The 27,895-nt window shown below is 41.2% G+C and overlaps 1 protein-coding gene across 1 annotated transcript; it reads right to left on the bottom strand.

Annotated features, from left to right (window-relative positions):
• Positions 1 to 140: 140 nt before the first annotated feature.
• ITM2B (integral membrane protein 2B) lies at positions 141 to 27,895 on the bottom strand. The gene is made up of 6 exons (XM_055702363.1): positions 27,641 to 27,895; positions 10,449 to 10,577; positions 8,122 to 8,328; positions 5,999 to 6,109; positions 2,103 to 2,253; positions 141 to 865 (listed from the first exon to the last, which is right to left on the bottom strand). Exons 1-6 carry the CDS (start codon positions 27,737 to 27,739, stop codon positions 777 to 779), a joined length of 786 nt encoding a protein of 261 aa, XP_055558338.1. The 5' UTR covers positions 27,740 to 27,895; the 3' UTR covers positions 141 to 776.

A 27,895-nucleotide genomic window follows, 5' to 3' on the forward strand; every position in this document is an offset into this window, starting at 1 on the left:
TCATCACCTATTCTGTTTTAATCTTCTCACTTTTCAAGATCGCACTGCAAGCAAGAAGCATTGATTTTGACTTTAAATTTAATTCTAGTCCACTCCTCTAAAAAACCCACCCTGGGTAACAGCAAAAGAAAACACAAGAGTTTTAGACAAACAGGTTTATAAGGTTTATTTTCCATTGCACATACATGGATTATATACAAGTTAGTAACATAAGTTACTTCTTAATTTTCTAAAAGATTGTTACAGCAAACACTTGCCATTTTAAAACATCAAGTCAGAAATCAATCTTAAAAAGGTAAATATGACAGTATTTTAAAACCAAAACAAATTGCACTTAGGGAGAGTCAAATACAGGTTTGTCTATACGCTGTAACAAACTATATAGCAGGTAATATTACAGTTAGAAGTAGCTCTTGCAGTCCATTTGTACATTAATAATTCTTTTCAATTTTACTTAATTAAAAACTGGTGGATATTTTGAAGACTTTCTCTTCTTCCTAGTATTCAAGATTCATCACATGAAATGCACTAGCAACTAAGTCTTTATACAATTGCTATTCAAATATAAGAAGAACACCACACCTGAAAATAAGGAAAAAACTAAAACATACTGATTTTACATGTATCATGAGATGAAAAGTATGGAACATGTTCAGCAATAAAGCCCTGTCCACTACTTACATAAAAGAAGATTTTAAAAAATAATCACTGCACACAATACAAAGGGTGGGGTCATACTGTAGTTTTTAAGTCTCCTGTAACAGTAATATTCCTCATTACTGTTCACAGATGACTGTTTCCATAGCAAACCTGTTCTCAAAGTGTCGAATCTTTCGGCAATTAACGGCTTCACGCTTCTGAATTCCTGTAGTAGTAAAGAGCAATGGAGGGTAAACAGAAGAAGTGATGAGGTGCATCACAGACATAATAGTAAGATGTCACCCAAAATCAGAACTACTGCCCTCTCTGATCCCCCTCTCAGAGGAAACACACACGGGCACACATTCAAACATAGGAAGTCAATAAGCAGGCAATGACCCTGAAGGTGTGGTGAACCAAACTGCAGTGTTAGTTCAGTTAAAACCAACCTGCCGCACACCCCCCCACTGGCCAGTCTTAACCCAGATCAGTGCCCAATCTCCCTCTCTGTGTATCTGTAAAAATGCCTGTGGGGACGTGAAAGAAGGAACAGCAAAGGAATAAACGCTACAGGCAAAATGAGTGGACTAGAAGTATTTAAACACCACCACCTTGGATTTGCAGAAAGACAGAATTTAACCCAATTTTAGCTAAACTAATGCTCACTGCCAGCCTATGGTCATCCTTTATTACCACAGGATCAGCATACTGAATGTTGAATTGGATTTTGCTATTAGGATGTTTTACTTTTTAAACATTTTTCTAAATTATTTTTATAAAATGTACTTATTTTCCATATTTTCCCAAGCAGTCAGCTCCAACAATATGACTAAAGCAATTAAACTGCTTCAGTGTGCATCACATCACAGAGTTTTTAATTTATTTAAATAAGTCTGAGTGAAAATTTTAAGGCAGTATTTAATAGCTTGTCAAGATTCCTCCAAATTATGTTTTTCAAACATTTTCCATGAAGGAGGAACAAGCACTACAATTCTCCTGCAAACACAACTCTTACTCACATTTCAGTGATGCAAATAGCAAGACGTGGAACGATTTATAGATTCCTTTAATGACAAGAAGAACCTGCAATTCTGTACTTGGACTACAAGGCTATGGCTTCTCATATATTAAAGGTTTTTTTGGTTTTGGGGTGGATCAAGAAACAAGATTAAAGCAAAGCATCAACGAAAGCCTGAACCCCAGAAAACAAACCCATGCATACACACACATTCTAGCAGCTCCTAGCTCACTGGGCCCTTGAGCACTTTTGCACAATAAAAAGACGTATTTCCATACCTACACAGAAAATATCAGATGTACTTAAGCCCACAGAGCTGGTTACTGCAATAAGCAATGCTGGCTTTAATAAGAGTCATTCCTTTCAACACAATCAAGCCTATTTATTGAACTCGAGTGGCACTGAAATTTCTGCCAACACAAAAGATCGCAGGAGGAACATTTACCTTTCATGGCCTCTTTGCGCTGTAGTTTATAGGTTTCCTTGCCACGGCAGAGGCGGTAAATAAAGAATCCCAGCTGATCCACGTTTTCAATACGATCAGTAACAATCATCTGTTCATGAATCAAATAGGACTGAGGCAAGTATGTTCCAGCCTGTTGAACAAAAATGTAACAGCTCTGTCAAAAGCCATCTCTTCATAGTCTTAAGTAGACACGAAATACTTTGCAATGTGTTTCTTGAACATGGCTGTGACATGTTTTCTTTGATTTTTTTCAAAATATGTATTACCTACAGAATTTTCTTCTAAATGTGCAAACATGACTGCACTGCACTACAGAAATATGTAATGATGATCTTCAAAAAGGTCATAAAACTTTCGCTGATGCCTGTGCCTACTGCCCTCCTGCTACAGTAACGTCAATCTTCATCAGAGAAGAAAGGTTTATCTCCCAGGAGCACCCACTGTCATGGGTAAGTCCTGCACTTAACATCCAAACTTCTCACTTAATTAACAGCCCAACAGATCTCAGTGGGAACTATTCCCGAATAGGAGTTAGCATAAACACGTTCTACATGGAGACACCCTGGCTGATGAAGCACGCCAGCTGCAGTGTACTCCAGCCGCAGTCCACAGGGTTTGGGAAACCTTGAGCATATTCACAGCTCTCAAGCCAAATGCAAGACAAGACTACCTAGCTATTATGTCGGCTCCCACAACTGTTTATACGGAAAGGTATTAGAGAGCCATAGTGGTATACCAGCGTTAAGGCAATACACTGAAAAAGTGAAAAGCCATGACGACATGCAAAGGCTTCCCAAGCCTTTTCTAGTCCCTTCAGGGTTATTTTGCCACAGCTGAAATGATGGAGCAATCCGTCTCCGTACACACCTCACCATACACAGCTGAAGATGCACATTCTTAGCTATCAGCCAATTTCCTAATACTGGCACTGGTAAATAATCATCAACTTTAAAAAAATATCACTTAATTTAAGAAATCCTGTAGTGTGATTCTAATTTATGGCAGTAGAGAAGGTGTTGCTTGCTTTCTAAAAGTAAAATGATCACTTATTATGGAAACAAATTCAGCTTCTTCAGTGAAAGATTGCTGTATTTTTTTGTTGACAATAACCACTTGAAATTTCCATTGCAAAACAAGACTATCTTTTCAGTCCAAGCAACATGTTGAGAAGAAGCTGATTAAATGCTATTCTTTTCAGTAAAGAAAGGATCATATAAAATTCACTTTAGATTATGAAAATTTTCTTCAGCGCATACTACGAGGAAAACAACAGTAATTTTTTTTTTTTTTCTTTAAATGACAGCTTGGAAGACTTCACACTCCCGAATTATCCCATTCGTTACTTGCTAATTAAATCATTGTAAATTACTGTATCTTAACCCCTAGTCTCTTCAATTTCAGGAGGGTTCCCTGAGGGAGCCCCAAAGAAACGCAGCAGTGCAGGGCACCGGCAGGGTGGGCAGTGGTACCGAGGACTTAGAGCAGCCTGCAAGGACACTCCTGGGCTCCTGCTCTCCAAACCACAGGACCTCCCAGGATCTCCCAGACCATCCTGTGGACCTGGCCTTCTCAGCCCTCCCTGAGGGTACCAAAGGAAAGGGAGCTCAGTGCAGGAACCACCTCTACCCACCTGCTACACGAGCATTTACCCAGCACGGGGACCCAGCACTGGGACCCAGCACAGCCACAAATACCATCCGTCACCTTTGAGACATCCTGTGCATCAGATGCGGTTAAAATCAACCAGTTGGCTCAACAATGGGAACAAGGTGGATGAACAGATAAACCTGGGTTTTCAGCCTCATTTCCCAAGGAAAGGAGGCCTTTCACTGTCTGCACATTCAACCAAACTGCATCAATACACAGAAATGTGGTTCTTTTTTTTTTAAAAAAAAAGAGGTCAGAGCACCTTCATTTGCATAAAATGTCCTCTGCATGTTTTCAGAGCTCATTTGAATGAAACAAGTCCTTTAATTCATGCATTTTTCTTCCTTGTGCAACCAATGTGACTGCAGGACAGTGAACAGAAATTTACTCACTTTATGCATCTGCAGAATAGTTCCCCAAATTTCAGTTACAAAACATTTAGCCTGATTTTGTGAGACATCAAACGCCCACCAGTTTTTGTTAATACAATAAGAATTAAACAGATGTCTCACAAAATTAGGGCACTCACTGCTGGGGACAATGATCAAAACAGTTTGCTTTTGCACAGATTTTCAATTAAATGCATGATGCCTGGTTATCCCTCTTACTTGCAATCCACAAGCATATTTGATTTAGTACTAATGACAAACCAGGAAATTAACAGATTTTAATACTGCAATTTGTGTGAACTAAAAATGGAAACAAAACTGCATACACAAAGTAAAAAAATAGGGGGTCACTGTGTGTTACAGAGAGTTACCACGTCATCCTCATGTACAGGAAATTAAAGTGTGGTTAAATCTCAAAACAGGCAGCAAAATCTCATCTCAAAACCGGCAGCAAAAAAGCAGCAGAGGCCTTACTTGCGAAGGCATTTTTCACATGGAATTTATTTATATACACAAACCACTCAGAAATGGCTAAAATGGTTCCTGGAGTCCTAATTTCAAAGCCTTGTTTGAAAGATTCAAACCCAAGATGTTATAAACAATTCCAAAGTTACAAAAGCCCAGTAAAATAAAATTTAAAACTCTCCCCCCAAATCTTACACACAAGTTAGCTTATTAGCTCTCTTCCCCACCTGGAGTGTTTTGCTGTTCTGGAAAGAAACCAGAGGGCTGAAAAACAAGGTAAATACTATTCAAATCTGCACACATATGTAAGTTAAAAAAAAAAAAAAAAGGATGATTCATACTAAATTAGTAAGAGACCCCATTAGATTATCTGCTTGGGCCTCCTCAATTTCACAGGCCATTATGTTTCACCCAGTTACTACTACTAACAGAACAGCATGTCCCTGTGGTGGCAACAAGCCAGCCAGCACCAGCACCACAAGCCCAGCAGTAGTGTTCAATTATCACACTCTGCTGGGAAGTGATTAGGAGCTCCCAGAACATCATACTGCAAATTCGTGTTTGGTTCTTCAGCGATTGTGGTACCTCAGTCCTTTCCACAGTTCTTGTTTTTAAGGACAACAAACCTTGTTCTAAAGGTCTGGTTCTTGCAGAACCAGGAATCTGGCTATACTAAAAACCCTCTTGCTTAAATGGCCCTCACTAATCATACAATCCAAATCCTGATCACTCCTACAAAACCTCCCAAGAAACAGGAAGATCCATCTTAAGGCTGCTGGAAGCCTCAGGAACTCATGCAGTGCGAGTCCATCATACCTAGTGCCACATCTGATTTGCCTGAGCACACAGCGCAGATCCAAGACACCTCACGTACACTACCCTCAAGCCACGGGAACAGTATGAAGTGGGGGCCAACGCTAGGGACCTATGCTTTTAGACAATGCCCGTGTCAAAACAATTTCCCAGTATATCTACTTCAAGCCTCTCAGCTAACCAGCCTAAGAGTCCAGCGCATATATGCTTTATGGAAACTTCAGTCACAATGCGTTATAAATTAAAAACCACACAGACTACTATCAAAGAGTCTAAGTACACCACATTTACGCAATTTTGTCAGCCAAATTTGTAGCATTGAAGAATAAAATCAGGTTTACCTTCCTCTGAATTAATAACTCCTTCATGATTGTAGTTCATTAACTAAGGTTATAGACTTTTTTCCTTGCTTTGCAAAGATCTCTAGTGATTAGTTAATTTTCTAACACGTGCACCTTGTGTGAAAGGTACAGTTCAGGGGCGGGGGTGTGTGTGTGCAGAAAAAAAAAATATCTCCTTTTTCTCTGTCTTAAGAACAAATTACTTATGATTTAACCATACCTTGATGTTGATGAGCAGCTCCAGGAAATTTTTTGGTGGCATAACAACTGAAGTGTTCAGAGGAATCACATAGCACTTATCCAGGCTAAGGTCAAGATAGGCAGTGAGCCTCTGTTGAGGAAATATTTTAATCAAAATTACATGAACATCCCAAAATTCACACACAGACTTTGCTAACTGCTATTGCCTCATGTTGTTCTTCAGATTATTGTTTTGTTCCCTATAAAGTCTGTCCAACAAACTGCAATTTTGAGAGTAGGTAAATGCAGAAACAAATGGCAGTCTTGACGAGTTTAAATCTTTTTTTTTTTTTTTTTTTTCCCACAAGGCAGCAGGCAATGAGTACCTCAAATACACTATAGTAATGAAATTACAAAGGTGTATCTGAACTGTTACGGAATCCAGTACAGTATTCATTTATTCCTAGTGCCTGCGTTTTGAAACAACAGAGCAAAAGCCTTGCTCTAATCTCCACACTTTTATTGTTGTGTAAAGGGGAAATGCTGCTGGTAAGAACAAAATATAGAAAGAAAAAAAAGACTGTTACACATAATGCAATAAAAATCCTTTTATTTTCAAAAATATTACTGACTTGAAGTGTTAACGATTATTCATAGCTGAATTATTATCTTTATAGTACCTGAACTGCAATATTTGTCATGATGTGATAAAAACAGAGACATAAAAGCACAGGGAATTATCCTGATGAATCCTATGACTCTGTTCAGTGAGCTGTGTTTTACTGCATCTGTTCTTGCTAAAGAAGACATTATCTCAAGCTGCTGAAAGCTCTAAGGCTGCGGACATATATGAAACACTGAGCATCAAGAACCCAACAGTCAAAATAGTACCAGGACAGCAACCATCAGTGCAACTAATCTCATTACATGGAAGTAAGTGCTGAGCCTATGGCAAATTATCCTCACACTGACCTTTAGAGCAAAGCCTTTAACCCATTAAATCAAAAAGTAAATTTGTAATATTATATTGTTCCTGTCCACTTCTTAAGATACTGCTTTTTTTTTTCTCTGGTTTTCACTCTTCAGACTCTTTGCTCTTAACTCTTAACAGAAGCTCCCTAAAAATATTCAGGAATATTTTTAAATTACATAGCTTGAGCAAGCAATGTTTTCCTCCAAATCTGGTTATGAATATTTGATAGATAGCACTCATTTTGCCTGGAAAACTTTAAACTGAAGCTTGCATAAAAAAAATAGGACGCTTCCCTATTCTTCTTTTCCAGCCTTGCTTAAAAAAGCTGTTCAGTGAAGTCTTCAAACATTCACAGAAATTTAGCTTTCTGAAAACCAGCTGTAGAACATTTCATCGCTATCAGACAGCTTCCATCAGGCTGATACAGAAAAGAAGGGCTTCTAATTGTTTTACGGCTGTCGTTAATACCAAGAGATGTAGGCCTGTCAACTGCCTTAGCAAAAATTCATTACCATTGATTCTTATCAAGTTTTCTACAAAAAAGGAAGAAACTACTAAAAATGCTTTGATACCCTAGTTCAGTGCCTTTAGGAACACAGGAGTCGTGCACAAGATAAAATGAGCTTCAGGTAGGCTTCCTACAGCATCTGGCAAACCAGCTCTCTTCCATGGTCAGTCAGCCGGTCACTTCCTTCCCTTTCTGCTGCTGCTTTGGGGTTTTTGAGCCACGCTAGGACAGCACCTCTGGGGGTGCTTCAACACACCCAGTGGTGTCAGACACAACCAATCCCTTCCAGCTGAGGTCAAAGCTATGACAGCCCTTTCCAAACTTTCCTCAACACCGTAACAACTGGTCAAACTCTGGCTCAGTGGACTTAGCACAGCAAGAATTTTATTTTCTTTACTTCCCCATACTAAGGAAAGGAAATACCTCTAAGATTTCTCCCTTTCTAAATCCAGAACTGCGTTTGCAAATGGTGATTTACATACTACCTCATGACGACTCTATAATGCTGTACTTTGTATGCCCAGTTAATAACTGCTTGCTGCTGATCAAAACATTTCTGCTGCCTCCTCCACCCTCTGCTTTCCCCCACCACAATAATTAAGGAGTACATTTAGCAGCATGACTGAGGGGGAACATTTTTCAAGTTTTAAATGCTTCCAACTTTTTCAGAAATATTTCTTACCCGGTGGAAGTCATGGACGATATCAGCAGGATCGCTATCAGCAAACTCGGGGACTGGCACACTGATAAACTCAACATCTTCCTCCTCCAGGATCTGAATATTTTGCTCAATCGTGTGGTAGCGAGCACTCTGAGCCTCTGCCCCAGGCTCAGGTAAACTTAAGCCATCTTCAATGTACTTTATTCCACAGAAATACACGCCACCCTGCTAAAAAAAGTAAACAACCAGGCAAGAAAAACATCAGTCGCCTAGGAGTTTAATATTCTCAAAGCACTGTGGAGACGAAAAACTTGTCAGACTAGATTAAATGTTTTCCTTCTAATTTGATTCATACACCAAAGTAGGAGCCAGTTGCTATCTACAACAGGACCATGAGTAAAACCTTGATTGTATTGAACCCAGAGGGAGTCCTTCCCTTTAATTCAAAGAAAACAGGATTCCAAAAGCCGGATCTTAAAATCTAGTCTTCTATTTTGCATCCATTATCTGTGACACACTGTATTTTTCTTTTAGAAAGACAATGAAGTTCCTACATCTATATGCATGCATATTATTATTTAATATATTATAATTTAATTATGATTAATTATAAAATATTATTTAACTGCAGTCAATAATTACAATTTAAAACATAGAAACCGGTCATCCAATTGACCTTTAAAAAGCAAGTCTAACTCTAAATTTGGTCCTCCTTGCAGCAGTGAAGTGATGACTTCAAGAGTCTTCTTCCAACCTCAATTATTCTGTGAAGCTGCTTAGTTTTGCAATGCTTCAGAAGTTTTGAACATTAGTTTCTAAATTTTTTTTACCAGTTTTAAACCCCAAAAGGTAATAAAAAGAAATTAAACCAACCAATTTGTGTCCTTCTGTCACAGTACACATGGCAAGTTACCTATGTGACATGTGAAGTACAGTTCTGTGTCATAGATAGGAAGTCATAAACCAAATTTATAGGCCTGACAGTTTTAGAAACATGCAGCTTACACATATGCATATGCACATACCATTAATTTGAAGTTTTGCATTGAAAACATGTCTTCAGTGCAATATTAGCTCAACTCCTGAACGTTTCCTTCAACCCAGATCTGACTCATAAACAAATACCACAGGTTTGAATTAAATGGCACTTTCAGGTGGATGGCATGTGAAAGGTGGAGCACCATGGTTCTAAGCACAGCTGAAACATGCATTAGTAACACAGCAGGCCTTCAGCTACTCTCATCTCGTTAAATCCACCAAGATACATGCTGTTTAAGCATCGTTTGCAGCACCAGTGCTCCCCTGTAAATTATGTTAACATGATAGCCAACGAGACTATAAACTGCAAGTTCAGCTAGAATTTCTCATGTCTCACTTTGCCTTCCAGATCAGCAGCTACTAAAATGGAGAAAAATAATAATCCTGGTAGCAGGGACAAGAACACAGAACTTCTGTCTTATAAGTAAGTGCAATAACCAGTGGGCTAGAGGGATTTATGTTTTGCTTATACTCTCCCTTTCTGACCCCATGAATCTTGTAACCCCAGCAGTTTCTGAAGGAGGGAGGGTGTGCTTACGCCATCTGGGTGACAGCTCAGCACATCCAGTGCTGCCCAGTGACAATTCACCCTGAGGAAGACAATATTTAACTGAGATCTCCCATGTTTCAGGTAAATGCTCCACTTCCCTGGCACCACTGCCTTCACAGGGCTCCTCTTGCAGCAGTGCCATTTGTTCAAGACTGAAAATACATTTTCTCAGAGGTCTAATCTTGTCAGCATGGATTAGACTTGACAGAGCATGTTTAACTACCTTGACTGTGCTTTCCCAAGTCCCCTGCAGGGCCTGTATTTCTTATCCCTATGGAAGTCGGGAAGGAGAGCCAAAGCACTGCTGTAACAGGCAGTCCCTTTCCTGTGCATGAGCAGTATCGCATGCATCCGCATGCGTCCAGGAAATCCGGGATCAAACAAGGAAGCTTTGGAGGGGTTAATGCACTTCCAATATGCAGCACTTTGAAACAGGAGAGAGAGCAGGTGAAAATCTGGGACACCACTGGAGTTCCTAAACCCAAGTCCTATTTAGATATAATCCTTTCTCTGCAAAGTAAGGTTTTCAAAAGTGCTTTTCTTTGCCAGCTTTGCTCCTGCCCTCACCTGCTAATAGGTAACTTCAGAGCAGGCCATCACTTTGCCTTTAGAAAAGCTGAACTTTTTTTTTTTTTTTTGGTGTGTGTGTTGGGGGGGGGGAGTAGAAAGACTATCTGGTTTAGTCTGTTGCTCCTCTTCTGAATGTAAGGCATAACAGAGAAAAATACAACCATCCTATAACAAAATGTATTTGACTTACCTGGAATGCAAAATATTTGTACAGATAGGCACCACCCAGGATCACACCAGCCAGCATAAAGGCCAATCCAAAGCACATGCACCAGCACCAGGCCCTCCTCTGCCCAACAGGCACAGCATCCTCAGGGTCCTGCAATGCACCAGAGAAAGACCTTCAACACACTGTTCTCAAGACACGTATGACAGCAAATGCTTCAGGCCCAGCAAGTACAAACACTGCATCCATCAGAAAAAGCTATATGCACTTTATCACAATTGGTTGGAAACTTATTTTATTTGGTAAAGTTTAAAAAAGATCTGTTCAACTTGAGGTTTACGAAGACTTGTACCAACATTCACTTTTAATGCTATTGTCACCAACAAAATCAGCAGCCTCAAGGAAGAGAAAAATCTCCCAAGACACCTAATAACACACAGTGAACCACTTTACAGATTGCAGACAGAAAAATATCCATTCTCAGGCAACCTCCATGCAACAACAGCAGAGCAAGGAAGTCAATTCAGAAAGGTCAGATAAAAAATAATCTTTGTATATGCAATTTAAGTGAACTTGAAGAACCAACAACAGATCAAAGGTAATAAGAGCAGCAAAGTATAACCTTTTCTATGTTTTCATCAGGACGAAAGAGACTTTACCACCTCTTTGCTTGCGGAATAATATGACTGGGAATGAAAAAAGTGCTTTTTAAGTTGTTGTTAAGGTAGCTTTCTGTTCTAAACCAGCATTGGCCATGCCTCTATCTGCTGTTTGGTTAAGCTAAAGGAATGACAGGATGTTTCCCCTTTGGGGAACTAGTTTGCATAACCATGCAGTCCCCACAGGCATCCTAAGCAATGAACTGCTGCTTGCAAAATCTTTCCTCTATCAGCCACATTACAATGCTCTTTCTTCCCCCAAGTGTTTGCATAACTTACATCCGAAAAAAAAAACCCAAAACCCACGACCAAAAACAAAGTAAACCTTATCACTGAGTCACCCTCTTCCAAGCCATGATAATCCTGGGAAAATACAAGAGTTAAAATAAAGACAAAGCAATTCATTGCTCCTTTGCAACCAAAAAGCCAACAGGGTAGAACGATGACCAGGGCAAAATCATTATGGCCAAATAAACAAAAAAACCCAAACCAGAAAACGGAGGAAGGCATGAGGGAAGCACGTGTGAGAAGGCACTGATAACTATGGCTGTCAGTGAATGTTCTGCCTATGTGAGGCTTTTGCCATATTTGTTAATTAGGGTGATTTCCCACTTGAACAAAGTAGTGGGTGTAGTCCCCACACTGCCTGGGCCCCTCGGGGAAGGGATTCCCCCTCATCTGACCGAAGCCATCTAAGCAAATCTGACACCAAATGGAAAGGGGCCCCTCCCTGCAAATGGTGGGGATAAAGAGGAGCTTCCCCAGAGCGACTCATCCCAACCACCCCTGAGAGGGACAAGCAGTCTTTTGGAGGGACTTACTTTTTTTTCACGGATTATCGAGGGAAATTCCGTGGTTAACAAACCAGGTAAATTCATATGTAGCTAAAATTGAGCTATGCGAAACCCACCTTTACAGTACACTGCAATTATCTTTCACGCAGAAGTGGCAATGCAGCTTCTTTGCCAGGCAACAGCTGCCAAAATCCGATTCAGAAATATTTAGAGTCAAACTGAAGATACTCCACAGATTTTGTTTTACATTAGCGTGCAAACTACCACAGTAGATCAGATTGTAAAATCTCCATCTTTGGAGGTTTTCAAGACTCAACTAGACAAAGCCATGGGTGATCTTGTTTTGGCAAGCATCCCTGTTTCTAAAGGGATGCTGGACCAGGTGACTTCTAGAGGCCCCTTCCAACCAACTTTTCTGGGATACATTACAAGGCAAAGTGAGCGTGGCTAGAAAACAATTGCTGTGGACTGACAAGACAAGTAACAGCTGTTAAAATTTTTTACACTACTAATTATTTAAGGAATTCAGCGTAAAGAATTACAGGATTACTAGCTGTGTGGTTTTTAACCTGGCTGTTTGCAAATAGGACATAATACCCATGGTAATCTAATTAACTTTCAGGTCAGGTTAAGATTCACTGTGGATTCTTCTATAAATCACCTCAATTATAAATCTAAACCAGGTAAAACAAGGATTTTTATTTTTATGTTGCCCTGTATCATTAGGTAACTATTTCCCTAGATATTTCAAAGCATAAAGGACACCCGACTGAAACTTTTTAAATAGCTGTAAAACTGTTGTAAGTTAATGGCAGAAAAACAGATAGCAGACTGGCTCCAGGATACAATGCCAAAATACTCCCTAGTGAAGAATATAAAGAGTATCTTTATTCTTTCCCAGTGCTGCTTTTATTCACCACCCCCCACACCCCCACCTTTTTTCACTCTAAGCAGAATTATCCATTAGTGGAATAACTGCCTCTTCCATTTTTATATCATTTTGTAAATTCAGAAAGACTAACAAAACATGCATCTGGGAAATGGCGCAGAAGGCACAGACCAGTGTGAACACCTACCTGGAAATGGGAATTAATGTCAAATTAATTTTGCATAGGCCACAAAAATAATCAGAAAAAGGAAAGTAACTTTTACCATGTTAGGGGGAACCTGAAGGACAGGTTTATCAGTATTCCACCCCAAATAATTTTGCTTTGATATACGAGATGACAGATCTACACAACAAGTTTAATACAACTCTCTCGTCCTTTACCGCTATTTCTGAAGGCATCCCTAGCAGTGGCATGTTAAGCTATTTTGTATTTGTAGTTGCCTGTTGCATTGATTTGTCCACAGCCTTCTGAAAACAGCACACCAAATTTAGAGCAAGAGTTCCAACCCAGTTTAGCCTCTTGCTTAGGAGAGTGCATGGAAGTTCTACACCTCAGTACACAAGCATTAGGTAACCCTGAACACATTTTATGCTGTTGAAGGAGAACACTGAACTGATGTCATCTTCTGAATCTGAAAACTAAGTACATTATCAAGCATTTTAAAACCACCTTAAATTAAAATATTATGAATAACCTACTAAAGCTAAATTACACTCTTATTAGTAGCTGTGCTGTGGCTAAGCTTGCTAAGCTTTTGTATTGTTGTCATGACAGCTTAGTTTTTGGGCTGAATTGACCCAAAAGAGTAATTCATCCCTCGCTATATAAATTTGACCCTCTGCACTGCAAGAGAAGAAAGTGCAATGGACACTCGGCCTCCTTCCAGGTGACTCATGTTCTGAAAGAAAAAACTTGAAGTGAAAGTGGATCCCCACTAAGAGGGACAGTGCTGAATTAGCACCTTTCCCCACATAGTTTCGACCCCAGTTTGTTCCCTGATAGCAGCGCTGGCTTCTGAAGCCAGAGCACAACATGAGACTGCAGCCTCACTAATATTTCTCTAGGTCAGCTTTCCACTGCCAGAAGTGTCTGACAACAGAAAGCATCATACACTTGAAGTGAAGACTGACCTCTACAAATACGCCTCTCTACTTCTGTAAACAGTAATAATTAATCATTGCTGTTCTGGTCCTTTTCTTTCCCCTCTTCTGCTTCATCCCTGCCCCATGTACTTCAACTCCCTGGTGAATCCTCAACCTTAAGATGATGCCACAGAACTAATCTCCTCTGATGCAAAATGCCTTAGGAGGAACTGGATGTAAGCCCAATACTGGCTTGTTTCCCTTGATGAGATGATTGTTCTAATTGGAAAACATTTGATTAGCCTGTTTCCTATGGACAAGACATGAAACAGAAGCATCTCTCTGCCACTTGTACACTACATCCTACAGTGTTAAAATTAAATGGTTCAGAACTTCCCAACCCAAATAGTTTCAAGCTCCGCAGGAACAATCTTCCTGCAGACAGAAAATGAGAAGTATTAAATTCTCTATTATTTGAGATTGGCAAGCTTCAAAACTGTCATCTTCTCACAAAGAAGTTAAAAGATAACTGTAGCTTTCAGTAAAGATTCCTTCATCAGTGACCACAGCAGCTAACGTAAAGCTGCACTCTGTCTTGTTACCGGAATCATGAAACACTTTGGAGGTGGACAAATAACACAAACTATTTACCAAAGCACCTTTCAACTACAGAGAGATCTTCACATGAACATATTTATGACAACTAACATTAACTGTTCTGGAGTGAATCAAAAGAAAAAAAAAGTTAACACACACCCACACACATCCCCAAATCTGCAAACATTAGCAGTTATCAGTGGGTACTAGCCATATATTCTCTTGCGCTTTTCAGTTCAATTTTAATGCTACTTTTTTTTTTTTTTTTTTTTTTTTAATAAATGCTGAAATGTCAGAAGGACCAAATTCATGTTTGGGGTAATCTCACAAAATTCTTCTGTTAAGCTCCAATACTGAGCCACAAATGTGTATAATTAGACTTGGTAATTACTTAGATTTTCCCCTTGTGGCTTTTTGTACATAGTGGAATATAATTGCTTTAGCATTTTAAAAGTAAAGCAAGTCTAAAAACTTACAAGGCATATGTCTAGCTCATACTAAAATGGGTGAGAAGATTATCAGACCTTGTTCCTTTGCAGAAATTAAGGACACATCAATTATATGACTAAAAAAAATAATCATATGGATCAATTAGGTAAGAATCACCTAACCAGACACGGTGGACATGCTGTGGGGAGTCCAGAATATTCTATCACCATCACTATTCAAAAGATAATGGCCCAAATTTAAAAATAGGTAACGACAGCAATAAAAATAATTTTGAGAGGAGGGAAAGTCTTTCAGAACCAACACACAGTCCTTGATTCACAGAGAAACCAGATGCAGAGTGTTACTGAGCATTATAAATATTACTAAAAATGTCTGCAGCATACGACACAAGCCATCCATAATTATGCATCTGAGAGTAACATCTAATATATATACACACGCGCATATAAAAGCTTACAATTAATGTGGGTAGAACTGGCTGGAAGCTGTTCAGAACAGTTTTCTTCCGAGGTGCTTTAGCTCACATGGATGGACAGAATGCATTGGACAGAATGCACTGGGGCAGACTTGAGCTTCCTAAAGGCAAATGTTGACCAACTGCAGCTTTAATTAGTGGAATGGGGAGAAGGGAAGTTACTGATGATTCCCTTAAAGTGCTTTTTAATGAGGGAGGCTAAAAAGTCTTCAACTAAAGTACTGACCAATGGCTGCATAAACTGAATTTTGTTGGTCAGGCTTGCCTCCTCTGACTTGTAAATCTGACATCTGTAGAAAACCCTCCTAAAAGACAGTGAATTTAAAATGAACTTATTTTAGAAAGAGCTCTGCATTCCTCCCGTGGTATTCCTGCCTGAAGACTGCTCCAAGCCGGGTGTTCTATTTATTACTTGTTGCAGATGGGAAATTAAGTCAGGCTTTTGCAAGACTCCTCACTTAGCAGATGCTGTGAATCTGGAAGGCCATCATACTGATCTGCCCCTCAAGCAGCAATTTTACGCTTCCTAATAAAATTAAATTTAAGTTTTAAGTACAATGATCTTTTAACTTGCTAGTTGGAAAAACAGACTCTATATACAATAGATGCTTCAGAGATTTTTCGCTTATCACAAGGAGTGACGTACTTTTTCTACTCAGATGATGAAGCCTGGAAACAGGCTATGGTTGTTTACGTGCAGTTGATATCTGAACACTGCAACCCTTCTGTGACAGTACTGCCAGTTCCTCTTCTGTCAAGACGGACAGGGACTTGTCCATCTGGCCAAATGCTCTCTGCCTACAGAATATCATGAAAACCAGACCTCAGTTCTGGTTGCCTGCTGTAGTCACGTAGCCTGGATAACCAAGGAGATTCATTAATTAGAATTATCTGTTAGGCAGCTGGTACTATTAACCTCTTCCTGCATTTCTAGTATCTGTGTGTGTTCAATAAAATAATATTGTAAATACAAAGTCTGTTGTACAGCACTAGGAAATCCAGCAGGGAAAAGAAATACATTCCAAGAGCTTTCCAAAATCCAAGGTCATTCTGATATTAGTTGAATGCTACCTTTCACCAAATAACCGGGGTGTTTTATTAAAAAATGAGGTGTCTGTCAAATTATGCATGTCATGGTTCAAACATCATAACCATCATGGAATAAAAACATCAATATAAACAGCCAGGTCAAGATCATCTTTAAAAGGGCATCTGTGCTAGCAGGTAGGACAGCAGCTGCAAGTATTGGGAAAGATGGAGGCAAAGGGTGAAAAACAAATTAGAAAACAGGTGAGAAAAGGGAGGCAGGAAAAACTAGAGAGAAACGTGATGGAACATGAAGAGTTCCATTTCTCTGCAGGAAGTCAAGAAAGATTACAACTATAAAGTGAATGTAAAGGATATGAATCAGTGTTTACAGAGCTACACGCTAGTGGGACAATAAAAGAAGTGCATCTTGGAAAAGTAATCCTGCAACTCTTTACTGATGTGAGTAATCCCGATTTACCTAAACGCTGCCTTCAACTTCAGAGGCAAGAGATTACGAAACTTGTTAGCAGCCAACAATTAAAGAGGATGGGTAAAGAAGGAAAAGAACTCTGTTTAGTCTGCTGCTTTGGTTGAAACTGGGAGCAGTATTGGTTTTGTTAGCTTTGGTCTTACATGGGACAAGAAAGTGGGGGGAAACAAAAAACCAAACAAACAACCCACAAACCAAACATACTTATTTAAATGGCCTGAAAGTTCTGTCTTCGCAGACCAGGCAAGGACTCTCTTCAGGTGATTCACACTCACAGCTTTTGGCTATATCCTCATCCCAGGCTGTGTACAGCAATTGTACAACTAACCCACGGATGATACATTACCAGTTTTCTTCAAACTGTGTTCCCCAAATCGTTCCTCTTTTCTCTGCTCAGTTCCAAGACCCACCAACTCCCTTCGCTCACCACCAAGCCCGGTGGTTTCAGGTCTTGCTGTAATTTCCTTCCTGCCCTGTGTCTATGCCCCCTGTACTTCTCCCCATCCCAAAGCAGAGTTCTCTGGTCTCCGCCACATGCCAGAGTACCAGGCACACCTTATTTCCATTTCCTCCCTTCATTACTGCTACAAGATAAACCGTATCAGTGTCCTACGTTCTTAGGAAGATGAGCTGGGCTGTGGCCACAGAAGTGCTTTATCCTGCCCACCAGCCAGCACTCCCGTGTCTCTTGTCCTGCATTTTCACTGTAAACACTCAGGGCCAAGGACTGCCTTCCTTTCTGTGTAGCAATTAGCACAAGATCTTATTACCCTCTTATATGCTTTCTGAATGTGAGGAAATACTTTTTTACTGTGTGACCAAGCACTGGCACAGGTTGTCCAAGGGAGACTGTGGAGTCTCCATCCTTGGAGATATTCAAAAGCTGTCTGGACAGAGTCCTGGGAACCAGCTCTAGCTGGCCCTGCTTGAGCAGGGGGGTGGCCCAGGTGGCCTCCAGAGGTCCCTTCCGATCACAGCCGTTCTGTGATACACAAAGACGTTTTTTAAGTAACGCTGATACTACAACAGGCAGAGGGTTAACAAGCCTAACCACTTGCTTCATTTAAAAAACAAAACCCCAGGAGCACTGGGTCTCTACTAGACAAGTAAAAAAGCTCCATACATGCTTTACTTCTTTTGGGGCTTTATGATTCTTCTGCCTTCTCCCCCACTGGCCCCTTGCCCCCAAAATGAAACGTCAAGAAAACCTACAACACTTGGAAGAAGTGTTGTCTTTAAATGCCCAGATGCTGAATTCAGAAGTTCTTGTGCCTCTAACAGCCACAGAAATCTGCAATTGTCACTGTACTGTAACAAATACAAAAAGTTTTCGTAAGCTTGGCTAGTGAAAAGGTGGTGGAAGCCAGATTTTTTTATGATACATAAACATTGATGAGTTTACCTGTAATTTTCATAAATTAGAATGATGGAAACTTGTTCTGCATTCCACGCCTATTTTTCTCAAGTATTTTAAGAAGAGAGAAGTGTTCTGGTGCAACACTTTCCAAGTCATAGACCAAAACACACAGATGAAAGCTTGCACAGATATCTGGCAAAAGGTGCCAGAGGGTTATTTATTTTTTAAAAACAAGAAACTGCAAACCTAAGAGGTTATATGGGATGTTTTTCAGAATGCATTCTGATTTTAGAAAACAAAATCGCTACACCCTTTATGGTTACAGCACCTTAAACACGGCATTTCATTAAACTGTCCAGTTTTGAAAAATGCTTCATTTTTTACACATTGCCAAAATAAATCCTTTTCTCCAGCTGCATTCTTTGATTTATAATCAACTTGCATTCTACCATACTTATAAAACCTACACTAAATCAATCTGTAACTTTAAATGCAATATGCCTCTCGACTTTATCCTGAATTAGATCAATGTTTGAAAACAGGAACCTAGAAGGTTCCTATTCCACTTAAAATGGATCAATACTAAATTATCTTTTTGACCTTGATCGTTCCAGTTCCTGTCTCTTCCTTATCCTGCTCGCTTATGTCTGAAATTTCTCTGCTTTTTTTCCCTGCCTGAATCTCAGACATCAATATGATGGAACGCTATGTGAATTTAACCTAGATTTCTCTCAAGGCTATTTTCCCAAGCGGTGTTGGCTCTTTCACCCAAGAGATCTCATTAGCATGCACATATGCACCACTGAGCCTCAGAATTTAATAACTCTATTCCCAGTTCAGCCACAGATGGTATGTCATCTCAAGCAAGTTACAAACGTCGTGTCTCAGTTTCTCTCAAGAGCAGAGTCTAGCATCACAGAAACCACTGGGGAGGTCTCTACTCCAGCCTCTTGCTCAAAAGGAAAGTGGACTCTGAAGCCTGTCCAGGTCGCTCAGGGCTCTTGTCCAGTCAAGTTTTTAAAACCTCCAAGGACTGACACTTCAAAGCTTCTCTGGGTAACCTGCTCAGCGTTCAGTTCTCCTCATACTGACAAATATTTTGCTTACACTCAGTTAGAAGGTCTCCTTTTTCAATTTATGGCCACTGCTTTTTCAGTCCCCTCCCCAGGTGCCAGGAGGCTGCTGTGAAGTCTACTCACAAGCCACTTCATCTCCAGGCTGAACAAGCCCCATGCCCTTGGCCTCACATATGCTGTCACCCCCAACCATCGCAGTGGCCCCTACTGGACTCACACCAGTTTGTCAATGTCAGTTTTTGGATTGGAAAGCTCTCAGCCTTCAGCAATACCAGTGACTAGCACCCAGCTGACTGTCCATCAGGAGCCCTGGGTCTTCCTCAAGCAGAGCAGTTTCCCAGCCAGGTAGTCCACATGCTGTCCTGATGGAGGGCATGAGTCTGCTCCAGGTCCATGACTTTGCATTTTTTATTTCTGAAACTCACAAGGTTTTGTTCAGTCCCTTCCTGTAGCCTGTCGGGGTTCCTCTGAATGGCAGTTCTGCCCTCAAACCAACACACCTTACTAATACATATATCAGTGAATTAAGATGCGTGGTACCTGTACAGCAAGCAGAGCTCCCCAAGTGGGAGCCATTCTGCATGCAAATACAGAATAGCATTTAATTGTAGCACTTAGGAGTATCAGCACAGAAGAGCTGACCTTGAAAGGCTCACATTTAATTACGCTCTCTTTCTAAAGGAACTGTTGGAACAATCTAAACGGTTTCACTGCAATTAGACTATTCAAAGCCTGAAGTGGACGCACTCCACTACCCAGCACCTGGAAGCATCACACCCTGCAGAGACACAGATGCTGGCCAGTGTTCAAACACCTCAGCAAGAGAGCTTCCCAAAAACCTCAGGCAAGACAACTCACCGCATTGTGCGGCAGCCTTGGAAAGTCATGTTCAGCCTCCCACTCTGCAAAGGGTACTGCGTTTTCAAACATGTAAATGCAAGGGTTTTTTATGTAGATGGTATCTTTTAAAATAAATAAATAAATCTTTGTGATTCAGCAACCACGCAAGATCCACCTGACAGATATAGCCCCTTCCCAGGTATGATCTCCGTGTGCTTTTTTGCCAGCCATTCCATTGCCTCATTCTACCCTCAAAACAGCAGAAAGCTGCCATCAAAAGCAGGAGTTTACTGAACCCTAGGAGGAAGACAACCACAAATTATCCAAGGGTTTGCATTCAAGGAACTCTACTCTTAAAATGCCTGTGGGTTTTATTTTTCTGTGTATATATATAAAAATACTATATACTTAATAATATATAAACTTTATAAATATACTTGTGTACACACACAGACACTACAGAAAGGACAAGCAAAGCATCTACTTATTTTTTCCACGACCTCTATAATAACTGTTGGGCAAATGTTACTTGACTTTTTTTTCATGGTCAATGTCGTACGGCAGTTGCACAAAGGACCCTTGCTTGTAAATGACGCATGGATCGCTCAGGAGCTACTGTCTCTCTGTACGTCCATTGTGGTCCAAACCCTAGGCCACGTGATGTCTGCTGCAAAACCATTTCTGACTTTATTGCAGAGCTCAATCTTATTAATTATCTCATTCCTTTGGTTTACCACATCTGTAAAATTAGGACAGATATCTGAGTTTTATAAATTAGCATGCTTTTCATCTGTAGATTCAAAGTAATTTCCACTGAGGATAAAAAGCAGCACATAAATAGTAAGAAAATGAATGTTGTATAATTCATATGGATCAGGAGACTAAAAACAGATAATGCTAACCTTTGTCAATCATAGCCGGGGGGTGGCAGGGAATAAAAAAAGGAACTTATGCAATAAGTAACAGAACACACCACTACTTATCCCAGCTGTAGTTATGGTTTTGGAAGCACAAAATAAAGAACATTTAAAATTAATAGGACTTAAAAATTCAGTGTTTGCTTTCGAAGATATTTCCTGAGAGTCACAGAAAGAACTATTTTCTTTGTATGTAAGCTCTGTGGTGCCTGTAGCTAGTGGCTACTGGATAGAAAATATGTATAATGCTGACAAATATTCCAAAACTGCAACTGCAGAAGAGTTAGCTGAAAACATTACTGGAGGCAAGTATGCTTACCCTTCTTATACCTCCCCTCAAATAACCATTAGCATCAAAACTTGTTAAATTGCTGATAAAAAAATGGAAAGAAACACCCAAATAACAGAGAAAATTTATTTGAGTCTATAAAAAAACAACTGTTAAGATTACATTTGCAAATGTAAACATTTCATTACAATACTTAACAGGGAAAAAACCCTATATACACATTGTATTTTGAAATTAAACTTTTCTGGAAATAGACATTCATGTGTTGGATTAAATATTCATTATAATGGAAGGAGTCTAAACCATTTCCCTTGAAAATATTGGTGATTCCGGGAACATTTTCTTTCAAATGTTTGTCTCTCCTGTAAAGTTCAGCATTTCATCTTGATCCACATCTTCAGAAATGAATTAATTTAACTTTTCCCACTGAACAGAAATTTTGGTTCCAACAGCCTCTGTTTAAGTAGTATCCTTCAGACCACTACGCAATGTTAATATCCAAACTAGTTTCTTGAAGCTTATCAGAAAGAAGAGTACTGTAGCGCAGAAAGAAGGAGTGAACACAAGAGAAGTATTTATGGCATTAACTATACATTACAGCACAGGACAGTTTTTCCAGATATTGCACTGTATATAGCTTCAACTAATTACAGAGTTTTCCACATGACAATGTTGAGGAAAACAAAAAATTCTCCAAATACATTTTTTAGGGCAAGGAGCCTCAGCCAAATATAAATTTGTTAATTTGAAAAAACAAACTATTTAGAACTGCATAAAGTATTTGCATTGTCTCTGTGTTCATCCCTGCACTGAATTCATATAAGCTGTAATGTACAGACACCAGCTCTTGCTCAGTCAGCCAAAACCACAAATGATACAAACAACTGACAAAGCAGTTATTACAAAGGTCTGGTAGAATGCATCCTGTTTGAAATATTATTCTTCTGTGAAATGGCTGTATTTCCCAACCAAAGTTTTGTATTTGTTATTCAGGTTGGGAAGCGATGAGAAACAGAAAAGGAAATGAGATAGGGATCACTGACAGAACTCCTCTGTCCCACAAGTTCATTTCCATCACTGGGGGGATGAGGATGACACAAGCTCTTCCAGATCGCTTTTTGGATTTTCTAATTCCAAAACTCGCTTCAAAAAAGTAAGAGATTCTCAGAAGAGTACCACAAATTTTTAAAGATCTTGGGGTTTTAGCATTGTCCTCTCAATTACCAGTAACCTCTATGGAATAGCTTTAGGAGCCAAATGCCTCAAGACCACAGCCATCTTATTTTCAGGAAGCTGCACTACTTGGCCAGTAGCACAGATTCACCATGTAAAAGGATGCAGGGGGTGACATCAGCCACAAGGCTTCTTTTCTTAGGAAGAATTCTTCATCAACACCTGCCACAGATCTTCTTTACATAAGTTCTGTTTCCCTGAATTTATGCTTGCAGGTACCCATAAAGCCCAGTAAGTAACAGAATCCTGGGTACCCTTTGTTTCTGAAACTGGAGGGTTTTCATTTGAGGTTTGGTGGCTTTGCATTAAAATCTCAGCGAAAGTCAGGGAGGAGAAGGGAGAGAGAATTAAGTTTGCTACGATTTTTTTTTTTACTTCTGGTCCTCTTTTAAACAATCATGCCTTAATCCAGAATCCCCTGACAGACAGCAGAAGCTGGCTGGTTTAATGACCCACTTGCATGACAGAAAATACAGGAAAATGCAAAGACTGCTCCTTCCCCAACGGCGACAGATGAAAGGCCTATAGAAAATCTGAGTGGAGGAAGGCTATAAAGAGAATAAGGAAGCTCCTCCAAGAAAAAAAGAAACCAAAACCAAACCAAACAACCCCAAAGCCTCCATCTGCAGACATATCCCATGAGGTGAGAAAGGCTGCTTCCCTGACAGCAAAACAATAAAAAAGTCACGATTTATTAGTGTGTATACTAACATATATAGCACACATGTTATATAGTATTTACATATTTTTACACACATACAGAGTATAGCAACTGTAAACATAATACCTTCATATTAGAAATATCTAAGGTCAATTACACAAAATCTAAGGATTCTTCCACATTGAAAAATAGTGCTCATCAGTTGCTCAACAGTATTTCCTAAGTGGACCATCTTACTCTTTGATACAAGTGCCTATTTTAGTATGCTTTAGAAAAGATTAACCTAAACTGAAAAAAAGTAAGATTAGAGTGCAGAGTAATAATGTTCTCATAAGGAATAAACACAGAAAGCTGCTGCTTTCAGAATTCTTAACACTTACACTTTCACATTGAACTCTCTGCAGACCCAAAGGTCAGATATGATACATACGTGTGAATCCACAGCTTCTGCATGCAAAGCTGTATTTGGCAAGTATGCGCCGAATTGAGCACCTCAAGAAAAAAAAAAAAAAAAAAAAAAAAAAAAAAAAAAGGTTGCCATCTACCCCAGCAGAAGGGAGCAACTGCCTGAGAGTTACTGAGTGCCCAAAGAGCTTGGGGGAGGACTTAAATCTATTGAATGGACTCTGCAAAATGTCTGGAAACTTCAACTATGCTCAGAACCATCTTTGGCTCTCCAAAGATCTATTGTAGGAAGAAATGTTAAAATACCATACATGGTTTGTTTGTTGGGAAACTGGGTCATAAAACACCCTATTGTACTGACAATGAGCAAAGTGGAAAATTAAATGCTGCCTGATACTTCACTAAGATACTTCACTAAGAGTATTCTGTATTTTGGCCAAGACTTAAGGCACAGAAGTATCACCCCAACAGCAGCAGCAGAGTTGTAATGGCTGCCTACAGTATGAAGCCAGTTTCACAACACACAATAATACTGACAGGTGATTTATGCTGAGATAGGATTAGCACTCTTGATTTTTAAACTCCTTTTTAAGTAGCATACTCCAATGCATAAGACCATTGCCTTTTGCAAAAGCTTTATTAAGCTCTTGTTCCCCTGATACATCCTGTACTCTTCTCCCATGTTCCTCTCCTCCCTTCCCCAATTAATTTCCTATTGGTGTCTGCATCAGAGGTTACTGGGCAAATTTTGCTTGAGACCAGAGTATTTATGTGGCACATCATCAGCATATTTTGGCCGCAAACACTGTTTAATAAGCCCTAGGAAGATTATCTGCTTGACAGTAATCCCACGATGGCAGACAGAGTAGCAGTCTTCATAACACTGTGCTGGGAAAAGCAGCAGAACGAGGCTGTTCAAAGGACTAGTCCAAAAGCTCATTCCACAAATCTGTTTTCTGGATGCTTCAGAGTATTGGGCTTTATTAATTAATATCTCTTGCTCAAATCTTTGGAAGTGATTGATGATAAAATTCTGAATGTGCAATTCTGCCTATCCTCTTCCATTCTTAAAGTTTTCCCTTTACTTCAGTCCAGAATGCCTCCCAGGACTTTCATCATAAGATGTTGTAATATTTTTTCAAATTCACACTTGTGATCCAGATCTATTTATTGTCCTACAGATACAATGTTGGTAAAGATACTGGAAAGGGGAATTCACTCTTCTATATACATCCTCATATTGCCTTCAAACCTCACCTGAGGCTCAGGGTTTTCCAGCAATGAAGTGACATGGCTCATACATTTGTTAGATGTGGTTTATTTTTCCCCTTCCCTCCGATGAACTGCATAGGCAGTAGAAGTTCCTTGTGGAGGGATGGGAAAAGATTTGTTTCTAATGCATTTGCATTAAAGAGGGCAAAGGTCAAAAGGCATATCTTGCACTTCTCTCAAAGGTGTATTTTACAATGGCCCTCAGTTCCATTTTTTTTTGTCTGAGATCTAAGAATAAATTCCCAGACTCAGAGGTTCAAATACCTCTGCAGCTACATGACATGAGCTGTTTCAGTATTGTCAATCCTGCACAGATTGCATAGCCTTTTCTACTAAACTACAGATGACGCTACTGTACTCAGATCTGCTTTTATTTACACTCTAAAACACGCAAGCTGGAAAAAAGCTTATTCAAGAGAATTCTGCACACTGGTAGGTAAAGGTCTGCAGTTCTGCTGAAAAAAAAGACGGAAATGTGTCAAAGAGAACGTCAAAGGCTCCATGTCCCTTAAGAGCAGTCATTTGCTTTTGGAATTTTCATCTGTACAGAGCATCCGCTCCTAGCATGCTATTTTAGGACTGTTTTAAGCCTTGTTCATGCATGTTCATCCCCTGATAACAGTGCAAGAACTTAGAAGTAGCTACTGTGAGACCAGACCACCTTTTGACCTGCTTAATAAACGTCTGCAAGTCCCACTGCTAGGCAAGGAAAGCAGTACCAGGGCAAAGTTAAGGCAGATCCTGTATCTTACCCTCAGCTGCAAGAATTTACAGCTCTGTGTTAAGGAAATCACAGTGGAACAACACACTTCCATTAGTATCTGGACAGGGTCAGGAGGATTTGCTCCCCAGTGTACAATTAGCCAGATGTATTTTGTTTGTTTAGCAGTTGGAACACAAGCCAAAATTGGTAGGCTATCTGGAAACAAACATCATCCAGGGCAGATCTGGATTCCAAGGTAGTATGAAAACCCCATTTTCTGGAACTTGTAGTCTGTGTCTTGCTGACGTGCTCAATGTCAAACCAATCACCAAAACTAGGGTCAGGAAGAAACTCCAAAGCTCAAGCTGGGCTCAGGGAATCCATTACCTTCAGGAGAAGGGCACTCCCACTAGGAACAGTTAGGCACACAGATCACCTAACGGATTTCCCGTAATTGCAAGCAATTTGAGTAATGATACCATCTCATTTATTGTGGCACACCGTTCTAAGAACTGAAAAGCTTTGCCCCCAGCTTTGTAAAGTGCCATACCACCAGTAGAAGCATGAAATTTAACCACCTGCTGTGCCAGGAATATATCACTAGAAAACATCTTGTGGTTCCCCCCTTAGCTTTGAAAGGACAGCGGATTGTGCAGGTGAAGAACCTGGCCCCATCACAATCAGAGGAAAACCTGCACCAGGGCACAATTTCATGCCAAAAAACTCAACAGCTATTGTCTTCCCATGCAGAAGTTAATCACAAAGATTTAGGAAATTAATTAACACTACCTCTTTTGCAGATCCAGTCAGGTAATTCAGGAGCCTGATGCACAAAAGATTGTGAAAACAACTGAAAACAGCAAGGCATGCTGTTTATGTGCAGCTGGCCATTTTTCAAGTTTTCATTCTCTTTTCCAAGAGCTTAGAGCAAATTACGGTACTCTTAATTAAAAACTGGTTTGATTATGGGAGCACAGAAATCACAACCAAAGAACTTTACATTCTGGGCGGTTTTGCACTTCAGAAACTTTAAAAGCCGTTGCTGTTCCGAGGCGCGGAGGGAAGGCGACGACGACTGGACTTTGGGTGCCGTTTCGGGGGCGGGGGCGCAGCTCTTTGTTTCTTTATTTAAACCAGCCCAAGTTTTCCAGGCGAAGTTCGCCGTCACAGACAACCACCAGGCTCCGCAAACACGCTGCGGCACAGGCACGGCCAAGCCCACCTCCGACTTCACCCTCGCCAAGCGCTCTCTGCCCTGAAGCCTCTGGCGTTCCCCAGCTCGCCCGCCGCACTCAGCCGCGGGGACTAACGGCGGAACGGGGAGCAGACGCGCCCCGCCGCCTCCCCGCCACACAACTTCCGCGCCCGAGCCGGGCGCGCCGACGGGCCGTCCCCGCCTCTCCCCCCAGGCAGCGGCCGGGCACCGGCTGCGGGGCCGGGTGGGCGGCCGGGCTCGGCGCCGCCGGCCCGGCCCCGCGCCCCCGCCCAACCGCGGTGGGCCGGCGGGGCAGCCCCTCGCCGGGCCGGCCCCCACCGCTCGCCGCGGCTCGGCGGGTCTGGACGGGACGCCGCAAAGGAGAGGAAAGCGCCCTAAAAGCCGAGCTGGACGCGGTCCAAGCGCTGTCGGGCTAAACCCCCCCCAAAAAAAAAAACCAAAAAAACCCCCCAAAAAAAGCAAACCACCAAAAAAATCCCCGAAGTAGGGAGAAGCGGAGCTTTAATAAAGCTCGTTCTCCTGTCAGCCATTTTAGAAGCGTGAGCTGAGAGGGGCGGCGGGGCACGCCGCGGCGCAGCTTTCCCTGCTGGCCCGCCCGCGGTTCATCGCCGCAGGGGGGGAGGCACATAAAGAATAAAATCGTCCCCGGCGCGCGTCCCTCCCCTCGGCAGCGCCGAGCCGCCCAGCGGAGCGCAGCGGAACCGAGCGGAGCGGAACGCAGCTCCCGCCGCCGCCGCGCAGCCGGGCCAGCCCCTGCGGCTCGGTCCCCCGCCGCCCTCACCTTGGCGTCCGGCGGCAGGATCAGCACCTGGCTGTTCTCCTCCTCCTTCTTCGCCGCCTCCTTCTGCGCCAACGCGGAGTTGAACGACACCTTCACCATGGCCGCTCACCCGACACCCCGCACGCAGGAGAAGGAGGACGAGAAGGAGCCCGAACCGGCGGAGCTTCGAACGCTCCCTCCTGCCCTGCCGCCCCGCCGCTGCCGCCTCGCCGCGACTGCCGCCCCCGGCCCCTTGTCAGCGGCGGAGGAGAGGAG

This window comes from Falco cherrug, chromosome 2 (assembly GCF_023634085.1).
Source record: "Falco cherrug isolate bFalChe1 chromosome 2, bFalChe1.pri, whole genome shotgun sequence".
Classification (NCBI taxonomy): Eukaryota; Metazoa; Chordata; class Aves; order Falconiformes; family Falconidae; genus Falco; species Falco cherrug.